Source organism: Tetrao urogallus (assembly GCF_951394365.1).
Source record: "Tetrao urogallus genome assembly, chromosome: 5".
In the NCBI taxonomy this organism is placed as follows: Eukaryota; Metazoa; Chordata; class Aves; order Galliformes; family Phasianidae; genus Tetrao; species Tetrao urogallus.
The window spans coordinates 39,354,165-39,372,354 of NC_136818.1; the positions used below are offsets into that span (position 1 = coordinate 39,354,165).

At 37.1% G+C, this 18,190-nt stretch overlaps 1 protein-coding gene across 1 annotated transcript in view; it reads right to left on the reverse strand.

Moving 5' to 3' along the window:
- CTNNA3 (catenin alpha 3) overlaps positions 1-18,190 on the reverse strand; it is a gene marked incomplete at both ends in the record, with an annotated part of 396,193 nt that overhangs the window by 74,958 nt on the left and 303,045 nt on the right. The window contains one exon of the mRNA XM_079535369.1: positions 3,305-3,456. Coding sequence (XP_079391495.1) covers positions 3,305-3,456 — 152 coding nt within the window. The remainder of the gene's footprint in view (positions 1-3,304; positions 3,457-18,190) is intronic.

Below are 18,190 nucleotides of genomic sequence, written 5' to 3' on the forward strand. Positions count from 1 at the left end.
ACCAAACCTCAAAAAAATCCTCTCATGACAGTCTCTGAAAAATGGCACTCATTAAGTAGAAAGCTGCACATGTCCTTTTTAATGAATTAAACTCCTTTTGTTTCCATCTCCTGAGCTTTTGTCATGAGTTTGCAATTGTCGATGCTGAATCCATCCAAATACAGTTGAATACACTTCAAGCCACATTGCTTTCAAACCCATACACATCTTTTGTTTAGGATGATGGGAATTTCAATAAAGGTGTAGGCATGTTGTTATCCAATTGGCCATAACTGCCTCACATAGCAGAAGTATCTGCTCTTTGCTACCTATGGCTCCAAGCTCAGCCAACATCATAATTTCTGATACTTTGGAATTTTTTTGCCTTGTCAAATTACAATTGCAAAGCAGAAGTGGAAGACAGACCTGCTAAGAAATCTTCATACTAATGCTGTATGTTTAGGTGCTGTGCAGTGATTTATGATTTTATAAATGTAGTATGCATCTGCAAAGCACACTTCCACATGCTTTTATGTATTATGCATATATACAGTCTTCTCAGAGCAAATTATTTTCCCCTCATGCCCAGAAAGAAATAGAGGGGACGTAACATACTTTTCTTTTTTGAGTGGCTGTACAGACAGATATACACATCATGGAGGACTGTGAGAATATAGCTCAGAGTAACCTCCAGAGGAGTGTCTGTGCCTTCACAGAGGCTGTGAAATTTGTTACACTCCTCAGTTCATTTCCTCCCAAATGAAAAACTCTGTAAAGGAGGACTCAGTCATAATCAGATTACAAGCAGTTCAAACTCAAGAAGAATGGACATATGGAAGATCCAGATCTAACAGAAGAACAGATAGAAAAAAAGTTATAACATTCAAAATGAAATAAAATTTAAAAATGAAATGACAGTGCAAGTCATATAGTTAGGATGGACTGAACAACATGGGTATTAAACAAAGATTAACTGATCTAGAAAAACGTCATGCTACAACGAAGTTTCTATGGTGTCTCGCTCCAATTTATAGGAGGGAGATGAGGTTCACTGAAACAGGAACAGATTGTGCTACCTAACAGAGTATCTGTTTCAGTCTGTTTTTTTTTGCCAAATAAATCCATCCCACATGAATCACTGCTATGAGCAAGAACCTTCTACAAAGTGCAGGAACACAGTGAGCAAGTACAAGCCTGTGAGCTGAGATATCCTGAGCTTGAGATAAGCACAGAGATCACCACCAGCAAATAAGGAAAGCAGACTCATCAAACTTCAACAAGAACCTTTTGTATCATATATACCAGCATTTTGTTTTCCCTGAGTAGGATGCACAGAATTAAAGGAGGAAGAGGGAAAGAATACAATGACTGTCCTGTTGTCCCAAACATTTGCATTTTTGTCTAGTTTGCAAGGAAAGAATATTACATATCACTATTATTATTATTATTATTATTATTATTATTATTACACTTTTTTCCTGTGCCTGAGGCACAGAGCTTCATCCTAGAATTAATCCAAATCCTGACTGGACTAGAATTAAAGCCAACAAGTAACATCTGCATACTGCTATCATTCACAGTCTGACCACAAGAAGTAACTGAGACCATCTACCAGAATATCTGAAGTGTGAAGGAGGCAAATGTCAGCCCTTTAGTGACTTGAGCCTGCTCTTCCATTTCCAAAGACTGACTGCTCCCTTACAGGGAAGAGGAAAACATTCGAAACTCTACCAATGAAGCATATTGTAATAGCAGTGGTTCTCACTGCTTAAAAGTGACTTGGCAGATGTTCATCTTTCCTGTTTGATCCTGAAAGTATCTGTTGTAAACCTCCTTTCCTGAAGAAAGGTTATTAGTTCCCCAATTAGCAGATAAATTTCATCCTTTAAAGTATCTGATTCAGAAAACACATCACAAAAAAAGGTCTTTTGGAACAGAAACATTTCCAGCTTGAACTAATATCAGAACATACACAGTTTAAAGGAGCAGCAAATTGAGTTGTTGCTTCCATCATCAAGACACAATGGCATAAGAAGTGAACATCTGGGAGATGTAACAGCAGAAGCCTCCTCAAAAGTAATAGTGACAGGGAGAAACAGAAGGCAAGAAGATATATGAAATTTTCTTGAGCACATGTAGAAGAAGTTAAATTCAAATAGGACTAGGAAACGTAATGAAAAAATGCTGCTGAACTGAAAACTAGAAGGACAGTGATAAAACTTTTACAAGCAGTTGTAACAAAATTAAATAGTACTGGTTGCATTTTGCTTCACAAAGTTAGGTGCTAACAAAACAAACAGACCAAGCTTTAGATAACCTGACAGATAACCAAATCACTAAACAGTTACACAATTTTTTAATCCTGGTTATATGTACAATGAGCGAACAAAAAAAAAAACAAAAACAAAAACAAACCAACACACTGATGATCATTCCAAGAATTAATACTAATCTGTTGGAAAGTTATCAAAAATCACTGTAGGTGAAGTGAGAGCACAGTAAGCCATATGTCAGTGCTTCAGGATCTTCAGTACATAAATAATTTCCTACGTGACAATTGCAGCAAGGACGATAAACTTAAAATTTGATTTTGCACATTTGAATTCCCACTAAAACTAACTTAGGCATTCCAGCATGGTAAGAAGAGCCTCCATAATTAATTTTTTCCACAAATTTTACCCCGTAATATATTTTTATATTTAAAACAAATAACAGTGTATTTGTTTCTTACAAATTTATCAGTATTTCTTGGAAAATGTGTCTGTGCTTTTACTATTAATTTTATTCAAAAAAACTACTTTTTTTTTTTTTAATTGAATCATCTTGAAATTATATTTGGGTAAAATTCTTGAAGTACAGAATAAAAGCTAGGATAACTACATTGACTGTACCCATTTTACAGAAGTCAGGCTGTTCAGTGTTCATGTATGCAACCGGCAGAACTCCAAGAGATTAACAGGATGATACGCTCTGCTCCTACGTTCCATCGAATAAGATTAAGGGCAGAGCTACAATCAGTTTGTAGCAACAAGTTTATCATTAATGAAGATTTCTTATCAACTCAATTACACACAAATATTTTTAAAGAATAAAACACATTTTTCTACAACATTCTGATTTGGTAACCTTGTTTTCCACACGAGAGGATTCAATCTCCCCGAGTCACAATCGTACCCCCTCACAACACAAAATCCCCAAATCAGTTAAATCTGAATATGAGTTGAGGGGCTTAGTTGATATTCATAGTTCTAAGCTCTCCTGAAAATGCCCTTATGTCCTGAATTATCTTATAGACGAACTTTAAATGAACAAATCAAAAACTTACCCGAATCATCATGACTGAGCATCTGATGTTGTGAATAGTATCATAAACCTTCTTAGAAACATCCACAAATTGGTTATCATCAAATAGATGTATTGTATTCTTGCTTAAGCTCTCCAGTGCAATATTTACTTGACTAATGAACTCCGGAATCACTATTAAAAACAAACAAACAAACAAAATAAAAAACTCACAACAGATAAAAACAAAATTCAGTGAGGCCAAAAGGGATAAAACCTCTAATTTTTCTTTCTGGTGAGCTGCCAGTAACATTGATTAAAATGCTATTTATAAAAGCATTATCATAGTAATGTGGCTAGCTGTAAGCAGGAGCACATCAGAGTGATAAAAATGTACTTGGCATGCATGTAAGCTGTCAATAGTTAATACTGAAGAGCAAGAGCAAGGCTACTGAAGAGCCTTAAAAAGGTGTAAATGGCAATGCTTGTAAAAATCTTGCCACTGATTTCAACAGCAGTATCACCCAAGGACCTCACTCAAAGTTGAAAGTACTGTTCACCTATTTCACAATCTGCTTTCAGTCTGAACCAAAACATAACTACTTAAAGATCTTTAAAATAAAAAATATCAAGTGTCACTTAGACATACCATGGGAGCTGAGCCTTGTTTTCTCAAATCAAGCAGAAAATGTGAATTTTCAGTTAGTTGGCATAACTTTGCTTAACCCACTGGTACCACTGCATCTCCCTTCACCCTTTAAACAAAATCAAAGCAAAGGATACCAAACCCAGAGAATACAATGAGTAACGAGATAGTGCAGCCTGAAAATCCATCATACACATATCCTCAAACAAGTACAGTTCACACTCATTTACAATAAAACTTCAAGTACTTCTGCCTATCACTTAGAGACTAGAGATACAGAAGAAACAGGAAGGAAAGAGACAGGTATTAACTTACGTAATATTCAATAGGAATAACATATACCTTGAGAAACAGAAGCTTTTTTCAGGCTCAATGTTGGTTTCAACTAAGAGCATATTATGCTTTTCATCCCTTCCTTCACAACTACAAGCAAATCCAGGGGTACAGTTGATTATAGATATAAGACCTCAGAAGCCTCCCTTTCAGAAGAAACAGGTATCCATTTTTAAGACAGTTGCTTATCATTGGCATCATTTGCACACGTACACGATACAAAAAGACAAAACTCAAATTCTAAAATATATAAATAACAATCTCCCAGTAAAGTATAATCATGTTCTGATATTTCACTAATGCTGTCAGATAATTGATAACTCAATTGATAACTCAAACAATTCTTATTGTTTTGACATTTTTCCTGTACCTGACTTGATAATTCCCTCAAATCCATGACTCCAGCCTTGTTGGATATAGAGTTCTGAAGCAAAAGACTACAAAAAGATGTTTTCTTGGACCCATTACTTATCCACGGCTCAGTGCCATCAAAAATTGTTTACATCATACATTCCTAAATGGGTTAGGCACCTCTCTGAAACATATTCTGCATTACATTGACTAGAACTGCAATAATAATGAGCATATTTCATATATTCTGGTTTATTATTCTAAGCAACCTAAAAAGAGGCAAAAAGGAAATACAGGATAAAAATGGGTTGAACTAGATTTATTTTTTCAATTATTGAGAATGAAAATGAAAATCTGAAAAATTGTAAGCAACCTTAAAAATTTCAAGTACCATAAACATGAGAACTAACACTTTTGTGATTTCAACATTTAGGTATTCTTTACGAGTGCTGCCCTGGAAGCAATGCCTCCTATATTATGGTGGCCCATGATGTTACAGGTGGTTGCTGGTGGTACGGCAGTAGAGGTTGAACCTTCCTGACAGTATTCCCTTGCATTTTGTTGCTGTGTGACAGATGGCAGTAAAGGGGCAGTCTGACAGAGTGGTGTCAGACATGGAAGCATAGATGAAGCAAAGGTGTAGGTGTGGAAATGAATTCCTTTATGCAGGAAAAAAAAAAAAAAAAAGGCACCCACTGACACTCACCACTTGCTGAACATTTAGAGATCGAACAGTGATTATGAGCACAGCGATGCAGTGGGTGGTGCAGTGGCAACAGTAACAGCTCTCACCTGCACTGGTGCAGATTTTAACAAGCATGGCCAGCAGGCTCTTGTTCATGGCTGGCAAAAATGCATACCTAAAGGTGGTGACTGTATTGAAAATAATGTTTTGTAGCTGAGAATTTTCTGTATTGAATAGTATCGTTGTGCTCTTTGAACCTTTTGTAGTTTTCATGGAAATAAATAGGAGGTATTTCTTTCAGAGCAACATAAGAGCGCATTACATATTTTATTTAGGTTTTGCTACAATTTTTCTTTATTCTCAACAACAACTATGGGAAAATACTTGTAATCCTGCCTTTCCTAAGGCGGAAGACTTAGAAAGAAAGTGTTTCAAGAAATACTACTACAGTTCATCAGCAACTCTAAATGTCCCCAAATTAACTTACAGACTTCTCGACACCTGCACACTTCTTGAAATTGCACTTTTTTATTTTGCTAATTCCTCTCTTGTTTAAATAAACAATTATCTTGGCCTTTTCTTGCGGTACTTTCCTCCTAGACCTCTCTGAACCTTGCCATCTCCAATAAAAAATAACTAATGAACTAATTATATTTTAATAGAAGTCATGACCAAACTCTTGATTCAGAAGCTAACACATCAGTATGCCATGATCACAAAAGGTAACCTGGAAAAGTAAATATTATTAATCAATTAATTCCCATTAGCAGCACTGTGCCTGCTATTTTTAGTAACAAAATCAGGAGAAGTGGTTTTACAGAGAAAGGCTTTTATGAGTAGAAGAACCAGAAAAGGAAAGTCCACAGTACCCCCCCCCCTCAGTGAGTAATAAGGGCAGACTGGCAACGATAAGGAGAATGCTGAGGTACACCAGTACTCCCAGGTCTTTTTCAGCAGGGCTGCTCTTAATCCTTTCATCCCCTTGTTTGTAATCGTAATTGGTAATGGAGATGACACCAGTGGATAAGGGAAGAGTCATTAATGTCTTCTATCTGGACTTCAGTAAAGCCTTTGACAGAGACATGGGTCTGTGGAGCCCATCCAGAGAAAGGCCAACAAAATGATCCAAGGGATGGAAAAATGCCTCCTCTATGATGACAGGCTGAGAGCTGGGGCTGTTCAGCCTGGAGAAGAGAATGCTCTGCAGAGACCTGAGAGGAGCCTTTCAGTATCTAAAGGAGGGCTATAAGAAGGAAGGGGACAGACTCCTTAGCAGGATCTGTTACGATAGGACAAGAGGAGATGGCTTCAAACTGAAAACGAGGAAATTCAGATTGGATATAAGGAAGAAGTACCCTGTAAGGTGGTGAAGCACTGAACACGTTGTCCAGAGATTTGCTGGTTTTCCCATCCCTGGCAACATTCAAGACCAGGCTGGACCAGGCTCTGAGCAACCTGATCTAGCAGTAAGTGTTCCTGTTCATTGCAGGGGTTGGACCAGATGATCTTTAATGGTCCCTTCCAACTCAAAAGATTCTATGATCCTATGAAAAAATGAGCCATTCTACCAGCACCTTTTAACATACTTGTATTAAATGATTAAGATCACTTCATCAGCAACCAAGATGGCTCAATATTGAAAAAGTAACAGTCTCTATAGTTAGAAACATCAACATATATGCAGAGTTCTTCTAAAAAATGCCTAACAAAGTCAATCTGTAACACACGACATGAAATTTTCACAGCCCATATAACAAAATCCACTGATCCTTGACACTAATCCTATTTTTAAAATATACTTACAATATTATAGTTCCTATTAATAAGAGCATATCTAATGATAAAGAATACTTTCGTTTTCTATAAAAAAACAGTTACTACAGATCCAATTACTTAGCATCCTCCTAACATTTAATCACATTCTTGGCTCATTGGTTCCTTCACGAAAGCACTTTTTTCATTGTGAGGAAAACTCAGGGCAATAGAATAGTAGAAGGCAGAATCTTTAAAAAACTGTTTCTTCTCTTTATAAAATATTCCAAAAAGCTGAGTTCACTATTCCACTAACCTCTTACGAAACATCTCCTGAACTTTAAGAACCTAATCTAAAATCTACTTACACCACTGGGGGGGTCTTGCTTTGATTTCAGTAGATCTGAAAATACAGCAAGATGGATTTGGGTTTTTTACTAGACCACATGTAACATATTAACTGACTTGTTTTCTTAAACACAGGAATGACATGGCCCACCAAGTATATATGAAATTCCACTTATGTTCTAACGGTAAAAAGTTATTATTTCAATTTCAAAAAAAAAAAAAAAAAAAAAAAAAACCTGTTGATTCTTCTGATTTTTGTAGGTAAAAACTGTAAGGAGATACTGATTAAGAGAAACAAAAAAAAAAAAAAAAAAACCTGATCCCTTTAAAACACACATTTCCAAACTGCTAGTTTTTGATGCTTTCTTTTAATGTTTTAATAACTAGTACTAAAAAATAAAATAAGTTTTTTTACTTATATACTTGAAATTTTTAATTGTGCTCCAATATAGCCCAGGAAAGCCCAAAGATTGGACACTGATGTTTTAATAGATAGTAAATGATTAATTTTCGGTAGTCTCCTGATGTCCCTATTCAAAGTAAGGTTATACAAAGAAAGGAATTACAGCATACATTTCAATCATGACCATATTAAGTGCTACAAGTCAAGCAGCAAAGGCATAAGCATACCTTTCATATTTTAGGTTAGTGTTCAAAAAAAAGGAACATCATTAAAGTAAAAAAATTAAACAGAAACAAAATGAAAAAGTAAATCAGCAAAGCAACAATTACCTTTCTAGCAAAGAAAAAAAATTGTACAGTAGCATAATTTATAAATTTTCTCTTTCTGCCTTTCACATTTACTCAATGCCTGTCAACGTAGCCTGAGCTTGAGTTTGATCAGGTTCATCTAGGTTTGATTAAAACTGAGAAAGTCACAAAGCAAAGGAACTTCAACTTGACCCTCATAAGGATACTTCTCAACATGATATTCAGGTATCCAGAAACCCTATGCTAATCTGAACAAGCCTCCAGGCTGGTTCATTTTTACTAGTGAGAATGAAATGTACTGCCAGGATTGAAAATTTTTGTTCTAAAGATGCCCTTCATCTTCAGCAAGAAGAGAAGGTAAGTACTACCATGGCAGAATAATCACAGAATTGTGGCAAGTGGTGTGTGTCTTGAATTTTTTATTATCCTCCATAATCTGATCATCTACCATGAAAGTCACTTTGTTGCGTATAGACAATTTGCTCTCAGATTTTAGTGGTTCCCCAATTGCAGGAATTCACCTAAATTCAAAGACATAATGGACATCAGAAGTGTAAGTGAAGTGTGGCCAGAATGGTTAGAAATAGCTACCACTTCAATGTAGGACAATACAGCTATACAGAATGAATTTTAAAATCTAGCTACTTAACCATATAGTCTTTATTCAGTACTTCTTTATTTTATTTCACTCTTTGAGACCAAGTAATATTTCTCACAGCTTGTGATTTAAAAATAAGCATCTACAATTTCTTCTAGAGTGGTACCTAAGAATTTCAGTTTGTAAGAACAGATCTGTATAGTCTGGTAACTCAATTTGAATGCTATGTATTATAACTACACTTAATGTCATTTTAATCTACAGTGATATGAGGAGGACTATTAAAATAAATAAATTACCAAATAAAATCCATCTGAGCTAATGCAGATGCGCTGGCCAAGGCACATCATTTGAAATACATGGGCTTATTCTGACATAAGCTTGAGTTATAATACCCAAGCTACACTATTTGGAATAGAATAAACTTTAATGAATGGTGAAGACACCTTCATTACATGTGTTCAAAAATACATTAAAGTAATAATGGAATTACTCTATACAAAGATGATTCTGCACTCACTGCAAAGGGTTGAACTGAGTGACACTGTCTTTTGAAACTCCAGTCATCTATGGTTTTATTACAAATCAACACAATACAATGCTAATATGGATTAGATTAAGCTTTTTCTAAATTTTATTCTATTATTGTACAGACAGTTTCAAGGCTACTAATATTTCTGTGATATAATGCCAAATTGGTGACATTCAACATTTTATTGTTAACACTGTGCCAAAAGACTTGCAGATATATGTATACACATATGTAAAGACAGCAAGGAAGTTTTATGAACGTGCTTTTCATACATCCCTTTTGCTTTTTCAAATAGTGTTCACATTTCAAGTTTTTAACAAGCTTGTAGTTTACACATTGGAAAAGGTATTAATAACTTTTTCTGAACTTGTGAAGACATTGAATATTTAATCTATGCTCCCCTACCACTCTCAATCCCAGGACAATATGTTGGATAAAAGATCTCTGAATCACAACCCATTGTCATACTGTCTCCCTCCGCCCAATTACTTAGAGCATGAAGAATAGAGAACAATGACTATAGTGTTCACACTACAGTTTTTGCATGTTAAAAGTGTACTGAATCAAGAATTACTCAAAACAGAGGTCTGCTGCACAGAAGAAGCTGCATAATAAAGCATGGTATAGTTAGTACTCGCTTCTATTTTAACCCAGAGATAAGCACACTAGAATTACATCTTTAAAATAGAGCTCCCAAAAATGAAATGAAGTAGGTAAACAGCATATGAGATCACTCCCTTTGGTGTTCTGTATGAAGGGTGAAAAAGCATAAAAGTATCACAGCGAAAATGGGAAGACAGGGAAGCCACCAGTTCCTATTCCATGTTCCCTGCCAAAGACTTCTTGATCACCTTAGTGACCAACACCATTAAGAACTGCTGTCACCACTGCTGAATTTAAGGCAGCATTCTCATGGTATTACATGCTTACAGCTACTAAGGGCTAGATTTTTTAGGAACAGAATTTTTAAATACAAAAGTGAAATAATCAAAAATAAGTGAGAACCAATCACTGGCAATGTGAATTACTAATGAACGTCTACTCACAAAATCACAGTTTGAAGTAGGAAAATATTGTAATTTATCCCTCTTTTAAACACACACATAGCAGTGATGCTATTTCCTATCTGGAAAACATAAGTACGAAGACAATTAAATGGCTTAGACATATAAGCAGTCATTATTACTCTGTAACTGAGCAAACTTGAACCACACACTATGCTTCATAGAGTTAAGGCACAAGAGTCAGCAAAAGAAGAGAACACAGCTGTCTAAAGCTTCTAAAATGCTATCAGAACTTCAACAAAACTTTTCCAAGTCCAAAACTGACTTTCTAAGATAATATGACAAGAAATTATTGTGTAATTCATCAACAGACAAGGAGAGAGCCACTGATGTCATCTACCATGACCTTAGCAAGACTTTTGGCAAAATTTCTCACAACACCCTTTTCTCCAAACTGAAAAGATAAGGATTTGATGGGTTGACTGCTCAATGGCTTGCAGGATAAAGTCCAGAGAGTGGTTGTCAATGGCTCAATGTCTGGATGGAGACTGGTTATGAATGGTATCAGTGCTGGGACCAATACTCTTTAATATCTTCACCAGTGACACTGACATTGAGATGCACCCTCAGCAAGTTTGTTGATGATACCAGGCTGTGGGGTGCAGTCAGCACACCAGAGAGAATGGGATGCCATTCAGAGGGACCTGGACTGGCTTGAGCAGTGGACCCAGGTGAACCTCATGAGGTGCAGTAAATCTACATACAATACCTTGCACCTGGGTCGAGGCAAACCTCGCTACCAATACAAACTGAAGAACTGAAGGACTGAGAGCAACCCTGCTGAAAAAGACCTGGGAGTAGTGGTGGATGGAAAGCAGGACATGAGCCAGCAGTGTGCCCTTGCAGCCCAGAAGCCAACCATACCCTAGGCTGTATCAAAAGAAGCATGACCAGTGGGGCGAGGGAGGTGGATCCTGCCCATCTGCTATGCACTGGTGAGTTCTCACCAGCACCGTGCCCAGATGTGGATTCCTCGGTACAAGAGAGACATAGAGCAGTTGGAGCACAGCTAGAAGAGGGCCACAAAAATGGTGCATGGAATGGAACACCTCTCCTATGAGAAGAGGCAGAAAGAGCTGGGGCTGTTCAGCTGGAGAAGAGAAGGCTGCAAGGTGACTTGAGAGCGGCCTTTCATTATCTAAAGGGGAGCTACAGGAAAGAAGGGGACAAACTCTGTAGCAGGGTCTGTGGTGATAAAACAAGGGGAAATGGCTTCAAGCTTAAAGAAGGCAGACTTATGTTCCGACATAAGAAAAAAGCCTTTCACAGTGAGGGTGGTGAGACACAGGAGCAGGTTGCCTAGAGAAGTGGTTGATGCCCCATCCCTGGAGACTTTCAAAATGAGGCTGTTTGATTATCTTAATCCTATTCACTTCTCTGCAGTTGAATTTCTCTCCTGACTTATTTCCTATGAATACACGTGCATATGGAAATTAGGAAAAGTGAAAAAATATCACACCAAAATATCATGCATATATGGACAGTCCAATTTGAAGAGATCATAAAATGAGACAATGACAAACCTTAATACTTGTTAAAAAATAAAATATATTTTAAAAGTTTGAGGTTAGGGGGGCTAGGCAGGAAATATCAATAGGAATACCAAAGTTCCTGAGGAAATAATAGAGGTAGGCTACGCTGGATGAGTATGGATAACTCCTTGTGCCTTTCAAATCTGTTAGCCTGTGCACCTTCCCCTATTCAACTTCTCTTTACCGTTCTTGTACAGCCTGGCAGTTGCATGAAGCACTGCAACTCACATTTAAGGCAATGCCTGCAATTAAACCCCACAGTTCTATGCTTTAGCTAGTGACTTCAGGGGCTCCTTATGCCCCCACTGCACAGATGTCCAAACAAAACACGGGCAGAGGCTTCATATTGAAGAGGAAATGTATTAGTAGTAGATCAAAGCATCTAGAAGAGCAGAAAAATACTCTGTGATGATATCGATAACCTACCTTTCCAAAAGCTCTCCACCTACTTCATTTTGCTTGTCACGCTCATGGACAGGCCGATCATGAGATCTCAGATGAAGACGACATTTACCCCCAGGACATACTAGTGGCAAACTTCAGAATTTAATTAGCTTTCCATTCCTTAGGAGACAGTCCAGTTCTTGTGCATCTGATCAGCTCCTTATCACTGCAAGGCATCCAGATGCTACCCATTCCTCCAAAACTCAGTTCACAGTACACAACAGCATGACCTGCTTTAATCTAACTGAAGTCGCAGGGCTTAATTTTCAGGTGTCTGCCCTAAACAGAATGTCCTGTTGTACACAGAAGCCAAAACTACTGGATAAGTCTGTAAGTCTTACTAAGTCTGCAAATATACATATGTATACATATATGTACACAAACACGTACATATGAACCCTATATCTGTATACATAATTCCTAAGTTTATTTCATGGGACACATAGAGGTTTCTGTTTAACTTTAATTCAATCCAATTTGAACTACCATGAAACCTCTATGTGCACGTCCTTGCCTTGAAGCTGGTCGTCATGAAACAGCACGACAAAGATCAGTGAGCTGAAATACATGAAAATATTTTTTTTTTTTGTCACACTAGTTTTGAGCTGGTTCAGTGCTCCAGTTCAACATGCTACCAGGCAGGAAAGGCAAAAAGCTAGCACTGGTACAACCAAGGCAGTCGGAAAAGGCACATTAACGTATCAGGCGTAACTGCTATAACAAAAGCTCCACTAAGCACTGTTTGAAATGACCGTGAATTAAAGCCTCTATTTCTATGACTACAATTGTTACCACTGTTTTCCAATGAAGTTTTTCCCCACTTTGTTACATTCAAGGTCCAGGCTCTGCCAGCAGGGAGCCTACTAACGTGAGGCAAATTTGAAAGGCTGAACAAATATTGCCAAACTGGGACTGTTCAAATGTACGAAGTAGGACAAATCACTAAGAGAAAAGAAGTGCTATGGGGGAGTCCCTTTATTATATTTTAGAAATGTTATCTTAACAGAAAACAGTTTTTCCTTAACTTAGGAGGGGAAAAGAAATCTTGATCTTTTGAATCTCAATGGAACTTTCAGTAAATAAGCATTATACTACATATTGCTTAAGCCATGGACTGACATTAACTAAGAAAACAACCAACTCTGAAACTGCCACACTTCTAGGCATATCATAACATGCTGTTTATTATTATAGGTTTAATATAATAATCTCTATTGACTTTGAAATCATTAGAAAACACTTAAAGGGGAGCATACGAAGGTATATATATTAAGGTAAGTAGAATTATTTTTGTCTTTCAAAGGGTGACATTTTAAGAGGTCACTTGGAAGATATGTAAAAATTTAGAAGCATTCAAAAAGAATTACCTTTTTGACCTAAAACAGAACTTGTCTTTAAGCAAACAGAGCTGAAGAAACGAATTAAGATCTCTGCCATGCATCAGCTCAAAAACAAAAGCTGATCTGGTTAGGAGTACTGGAAAAAAGACAGAATTCACTTCACACAGTGAATTCACCACTATACTAGGACACATGATTCTGAGAAACAGACAACCTGGAATATGTAATATATTCCCAAGTTTTGCTTGAAGTTTTACACATTAATATTACTATGAATAGAGAGCAGATTTGCTCACATACTTGCTTACAAATCCTGAGATTATAAAGACTTATATATGCTGAGACTGACAGTCAGCTCATTCCACATTTACTGCCATCCCCAGGAAACAATGGCTGGCATTACCCTGGCCTACAGTGCCCTGAGCAGGCACCTCTTTAGAGCATCTTCTCTTCAGAAGATCCCCCACAGTACTCAGGCCCTGCCCAGTAAAAAAAGGAATTCCACAAAACATAACAGCCTGTTCCTGGGTCATGGTGGATTTGTCCTGAATTATATCTATTGCAACATTCCAGTCACATTCCCTGTGACCGCTGTATAAAATCCATGATTTTAAACAAAGAAAAAAGCTGTGCAGAATTATTATTTCACCTTTTATCTGATATTTTACAATTTTTGAGTCTTCAAAGACGAGCACCATTTATTTTCTTGAGTACAACAGTAATGCTTCCCATACAACTTTACCTTTCTATTAAGCTGCATAAACACTGTATGCATACATCCACACTCCCATATACATGGAAGACAAGAGAAATAAAAAGAGATTTGAGAGGTAGTACAATCTCTCTTACTGATTACAACTAGCAAAAAAGAAATCTATTCTAAAGCAGTAGAAAGAGAGTTAGCAGTCTACAGTAAGGAAAATAATCTGTAGAGATGCAAAGAACTCTGACTAGTCTGTTTCCAGCACTTGTTCCCATTATCAGTATGACAGGAGACTGTTCTCACTGGTTTTTCTCTGCTTTTGTCATAGTAAAGCAGACTCTGATTTTTAATACCTAGGATCTAATTTCTTTTCCAATTAAAAGCTATTCTAGTGGGTCAGATGTGGGAAGTTACTGTTTTTATTTCAACAGTAAGAAAGGTTAATTGAATTTAAGCACGCAGAAGTATTGGGGAAGTCTAGCTTGAACAATAAAGTCAATGAACAAATACTGAATATCTGTCACTAAATCTCTTTTAAGTATCTCTCAGCTCAGCTTAACTTAAAATCACAGGAAAGCAACATTATTTTTAAATACAAAGTTGTATTCTCTTCCTTAATCTTTCCCAAACAGAGAGTTTTGTTATATGAATTATTTGGAAAAATACTAACAAAAATACATTTATAAAAATAATATGAACTGACAATTGCTTTTATAATCACAGTTTTGGAAAATATAGTGATTAATCAGCGAAAAACAATTAAAATGGGTCTTCAGATAATAGCAAATCTTAAGAATGTGTATGAGGCAACGTACACATTCACGAGCATGAATGGATACCTGGAAATTCATCCTGGAAAAGAGATTCTGTGAAGAAGTTACTGTTGAGAAGATCATTTACGAATGACAGATATATGAATTTTACAAAGACCCAAGAGAAACACACAATGGGATTTCACCTTGCACGGTTGGGAGGAAAAAAAAAAAAAGGGTTACGGGGTATGGAAATATGCATGCAGAGATTAGCACTGAAGTTACATGGGTAATACTTGGATAGCTCTAACTCTACAATGTCTGAATTCCTTAGCTTGTGAAACGTGGATGTCTTGAATCTGCAATACTTTGCAAATGATACTGTAAGGGTAACAGCAAATTTAAGAAACTAGAGAAGAAATAACCGAACACAGGGCAAAGGGTAAAGGCTTCCCACGGCTTAAAAGCTGAAAGTGGTGGGAAAGAAATCCAAAGTGAAAGGCAGCTACTCTGAGCAGCGGGTAGTTAAGCATGTAGTGTCTCAAAAGATCAGCAGGGGCAAAGACTGCTATTCACAGGTACTTTCACGTTCACATACCTTGAAGAGTTATCTAAGTATGATACGGTGTTGGCATCCTTCATTCCCTTATTGCTCCTTATACCGATCACTGGACAACAACACATCTCTGCTAGCACACACAGTAAGATTCACGTAGTTTTAAATTACGACTGTTGCTAACACAGACACATTTATAAAGAGAGAAAGCCAGTACTAGTGTTCCTCCAACCAGTTAAATACTTTTCAAACTCTAAACAGCCTCCAAACAGATAAATGCAAAGATGGGAAAGGGAGCAGGCCCTTATATTAGGCTCAAAAAGAAAAGTATGGGATGTGCTGCCTTCTGCATACTGCCTTTGCTCAACTTTCCCCAAAAGGTCTCAAGATGCTGAGCTGCTGTAGGCACATAAAAACCGTGCAGAATGGGATTTAGCATTTGATGTCTCACTCAGATATAAGGTAACACAGTGATAATACATCTTTTGAAATAGTTCCCTACCATTCCACAAAATAGTGATAGTGAATGAAATGGTTCAGAAAAGGCTCTTAATGACAGAAATAAAAACAAAGACCTGAAGAGGAGCAAAAAGCAGAGAACCGTCTAATTTTTTGTACATGGGGCCAGACTTTTCACTCTATAGTAAGCAGTGTTAATGGAATGGAAGTTCTGGTAACAAAAATGAGTCGTCATCTTCAGAACAGAACAGCTTTTGTCACTTACACCACAGTGGCAAAGAAATTCCTGATCTACTTTCATCTTGTTATAAATCTGCAGACATAATTTAAACTGAATTGCATCATTTTGGAAAAACAAACAAACCATATCTGATGTTCACATCAGTCTTCTCTAGACTTTTACTGAAATCTGTTAAACTTCTAATAAAAGTGTCAGGATTTTTGTTCAAGAACCCTGCATCTCAAGGTGGCCTTTGTTAATTACTGCATTCAAGGAGCACATCACTTTCAGCAGCTGCAAGGTTGATTATACCAACCAACCTAAATGCTGACTGATAACAGCTTTGCCTAATTTTCTCCATCTCACTGTATTTTCTCTGAGATGTAACTACTGACACTTTTCAAGCTCTACTTTACAGCAGGGAACTGGGCACTTCTGCTCACAAAAATCTCTAAACTGCAAGTGTAAGAAAGAAAAATAGGAAGAAATCATGTAATCCTGCCTCACTACCACAAGGACCCTCTGTGTCTAAAGTAAGATGTTACTTAAGCCTGTAGTAGATAAAAGACTGGCACGTATGCTTTCGGTAAAACAATAAACCAAATATGCAGTGTTTTGACTAGTGGTTCATACCATTATCTTTCACATCTTATTTCAGTTTGATTTACAACATAGAACTGCCAATCCAATCCTGCAGTTCTGTAGTTTTCTACAAGCAAACCGTGGGGGGGGGGGCGGAGGCAGACGGCAGAAGTTTTATTTTAAGGGCAACAAGTCCAGGTCACAAATTTGCAAAGGAACCCTTACTCTGTACCTTAGCATTAGCCCTGTTTGTTCCTGTTTGTTTGATCCTCAACATTTTTCATTAGCCAGTCACTTTTCTTTGCAGGTTCTAAAACCTGCAAGATTGCTATTTTTATATATATATTTAAGGGAGGAGAAAGAAACACACTGTTGATTTTCTAAAGTGTGCAAAATCATACTATATGCAATTCATAAATATAAAATACAAAAATACTAAAAGCCAAGCCTTCTATCCAAAAATCTGATTTTTATTTCTACCTTTATTTCATACAACTCATATCATTTTGAGACACTGCAATGGCAAAAAGTGTAAAACACTGGTTTAATAAATAACATTTTAAGAGTAGAGACTGTATTTTATCAGAATTCTCAATAATAAATTTGTCTACACAGAAGCTTTAAAAAGTAAATGCGTATCCTCTAGAGTACCAAACATAACAGGCCTTGAGCCAAGATACATACCTTCAACAGTAGACTGCATGCACCAGTTATTGGAAAAAAAAAAAAAAAAATTAGAATCATAGAAATCTCAGAATTATAGGATCAAGATTGGAAAAGACCTCCAAGATCATCCAGTCCAACTGTCCAGCTATTGCCAATATATCCCCACTAAACCACGTCCCTCAGTACAACATCTAAATGTTTCTTGAAAGCCTTAGGGACAGCGATTCCACCACCTCCCTGGGCAGCTCATTCTAATGCCTACCCAATCTTTCAGAGAATAAATTTCTTTTGTCTGGGGGACGCAGATGGGCAAGGCCAGGGGCAGCGAGAGCGAGATGAGCTGCAGCTAAATAGCTGTGAAGTGCTCCTTTGTGTGGACTTATCTCAGGATGATGGCCATCTCAGGGGGTACTCAATGACTCTTGCTCAAGGCCCATCCTTGTCACGTAGGCAGGAGAACAAGGAGGATAAAAGAGGAACTGAAAACCATGAGGATAGGTTTCTGACAACAGATTCCTCATGAAGAACGGGGGTTTTCTGACAACAGACTCCTCATGAAGAAGAAGAGGGATTCCTGAAGATTGAGGTGATTCCTGCATACTGTCGAACTCTCCTGAGCCTGCTGCCTGACCGCTGTTGCTGCTTCAAGAATTGG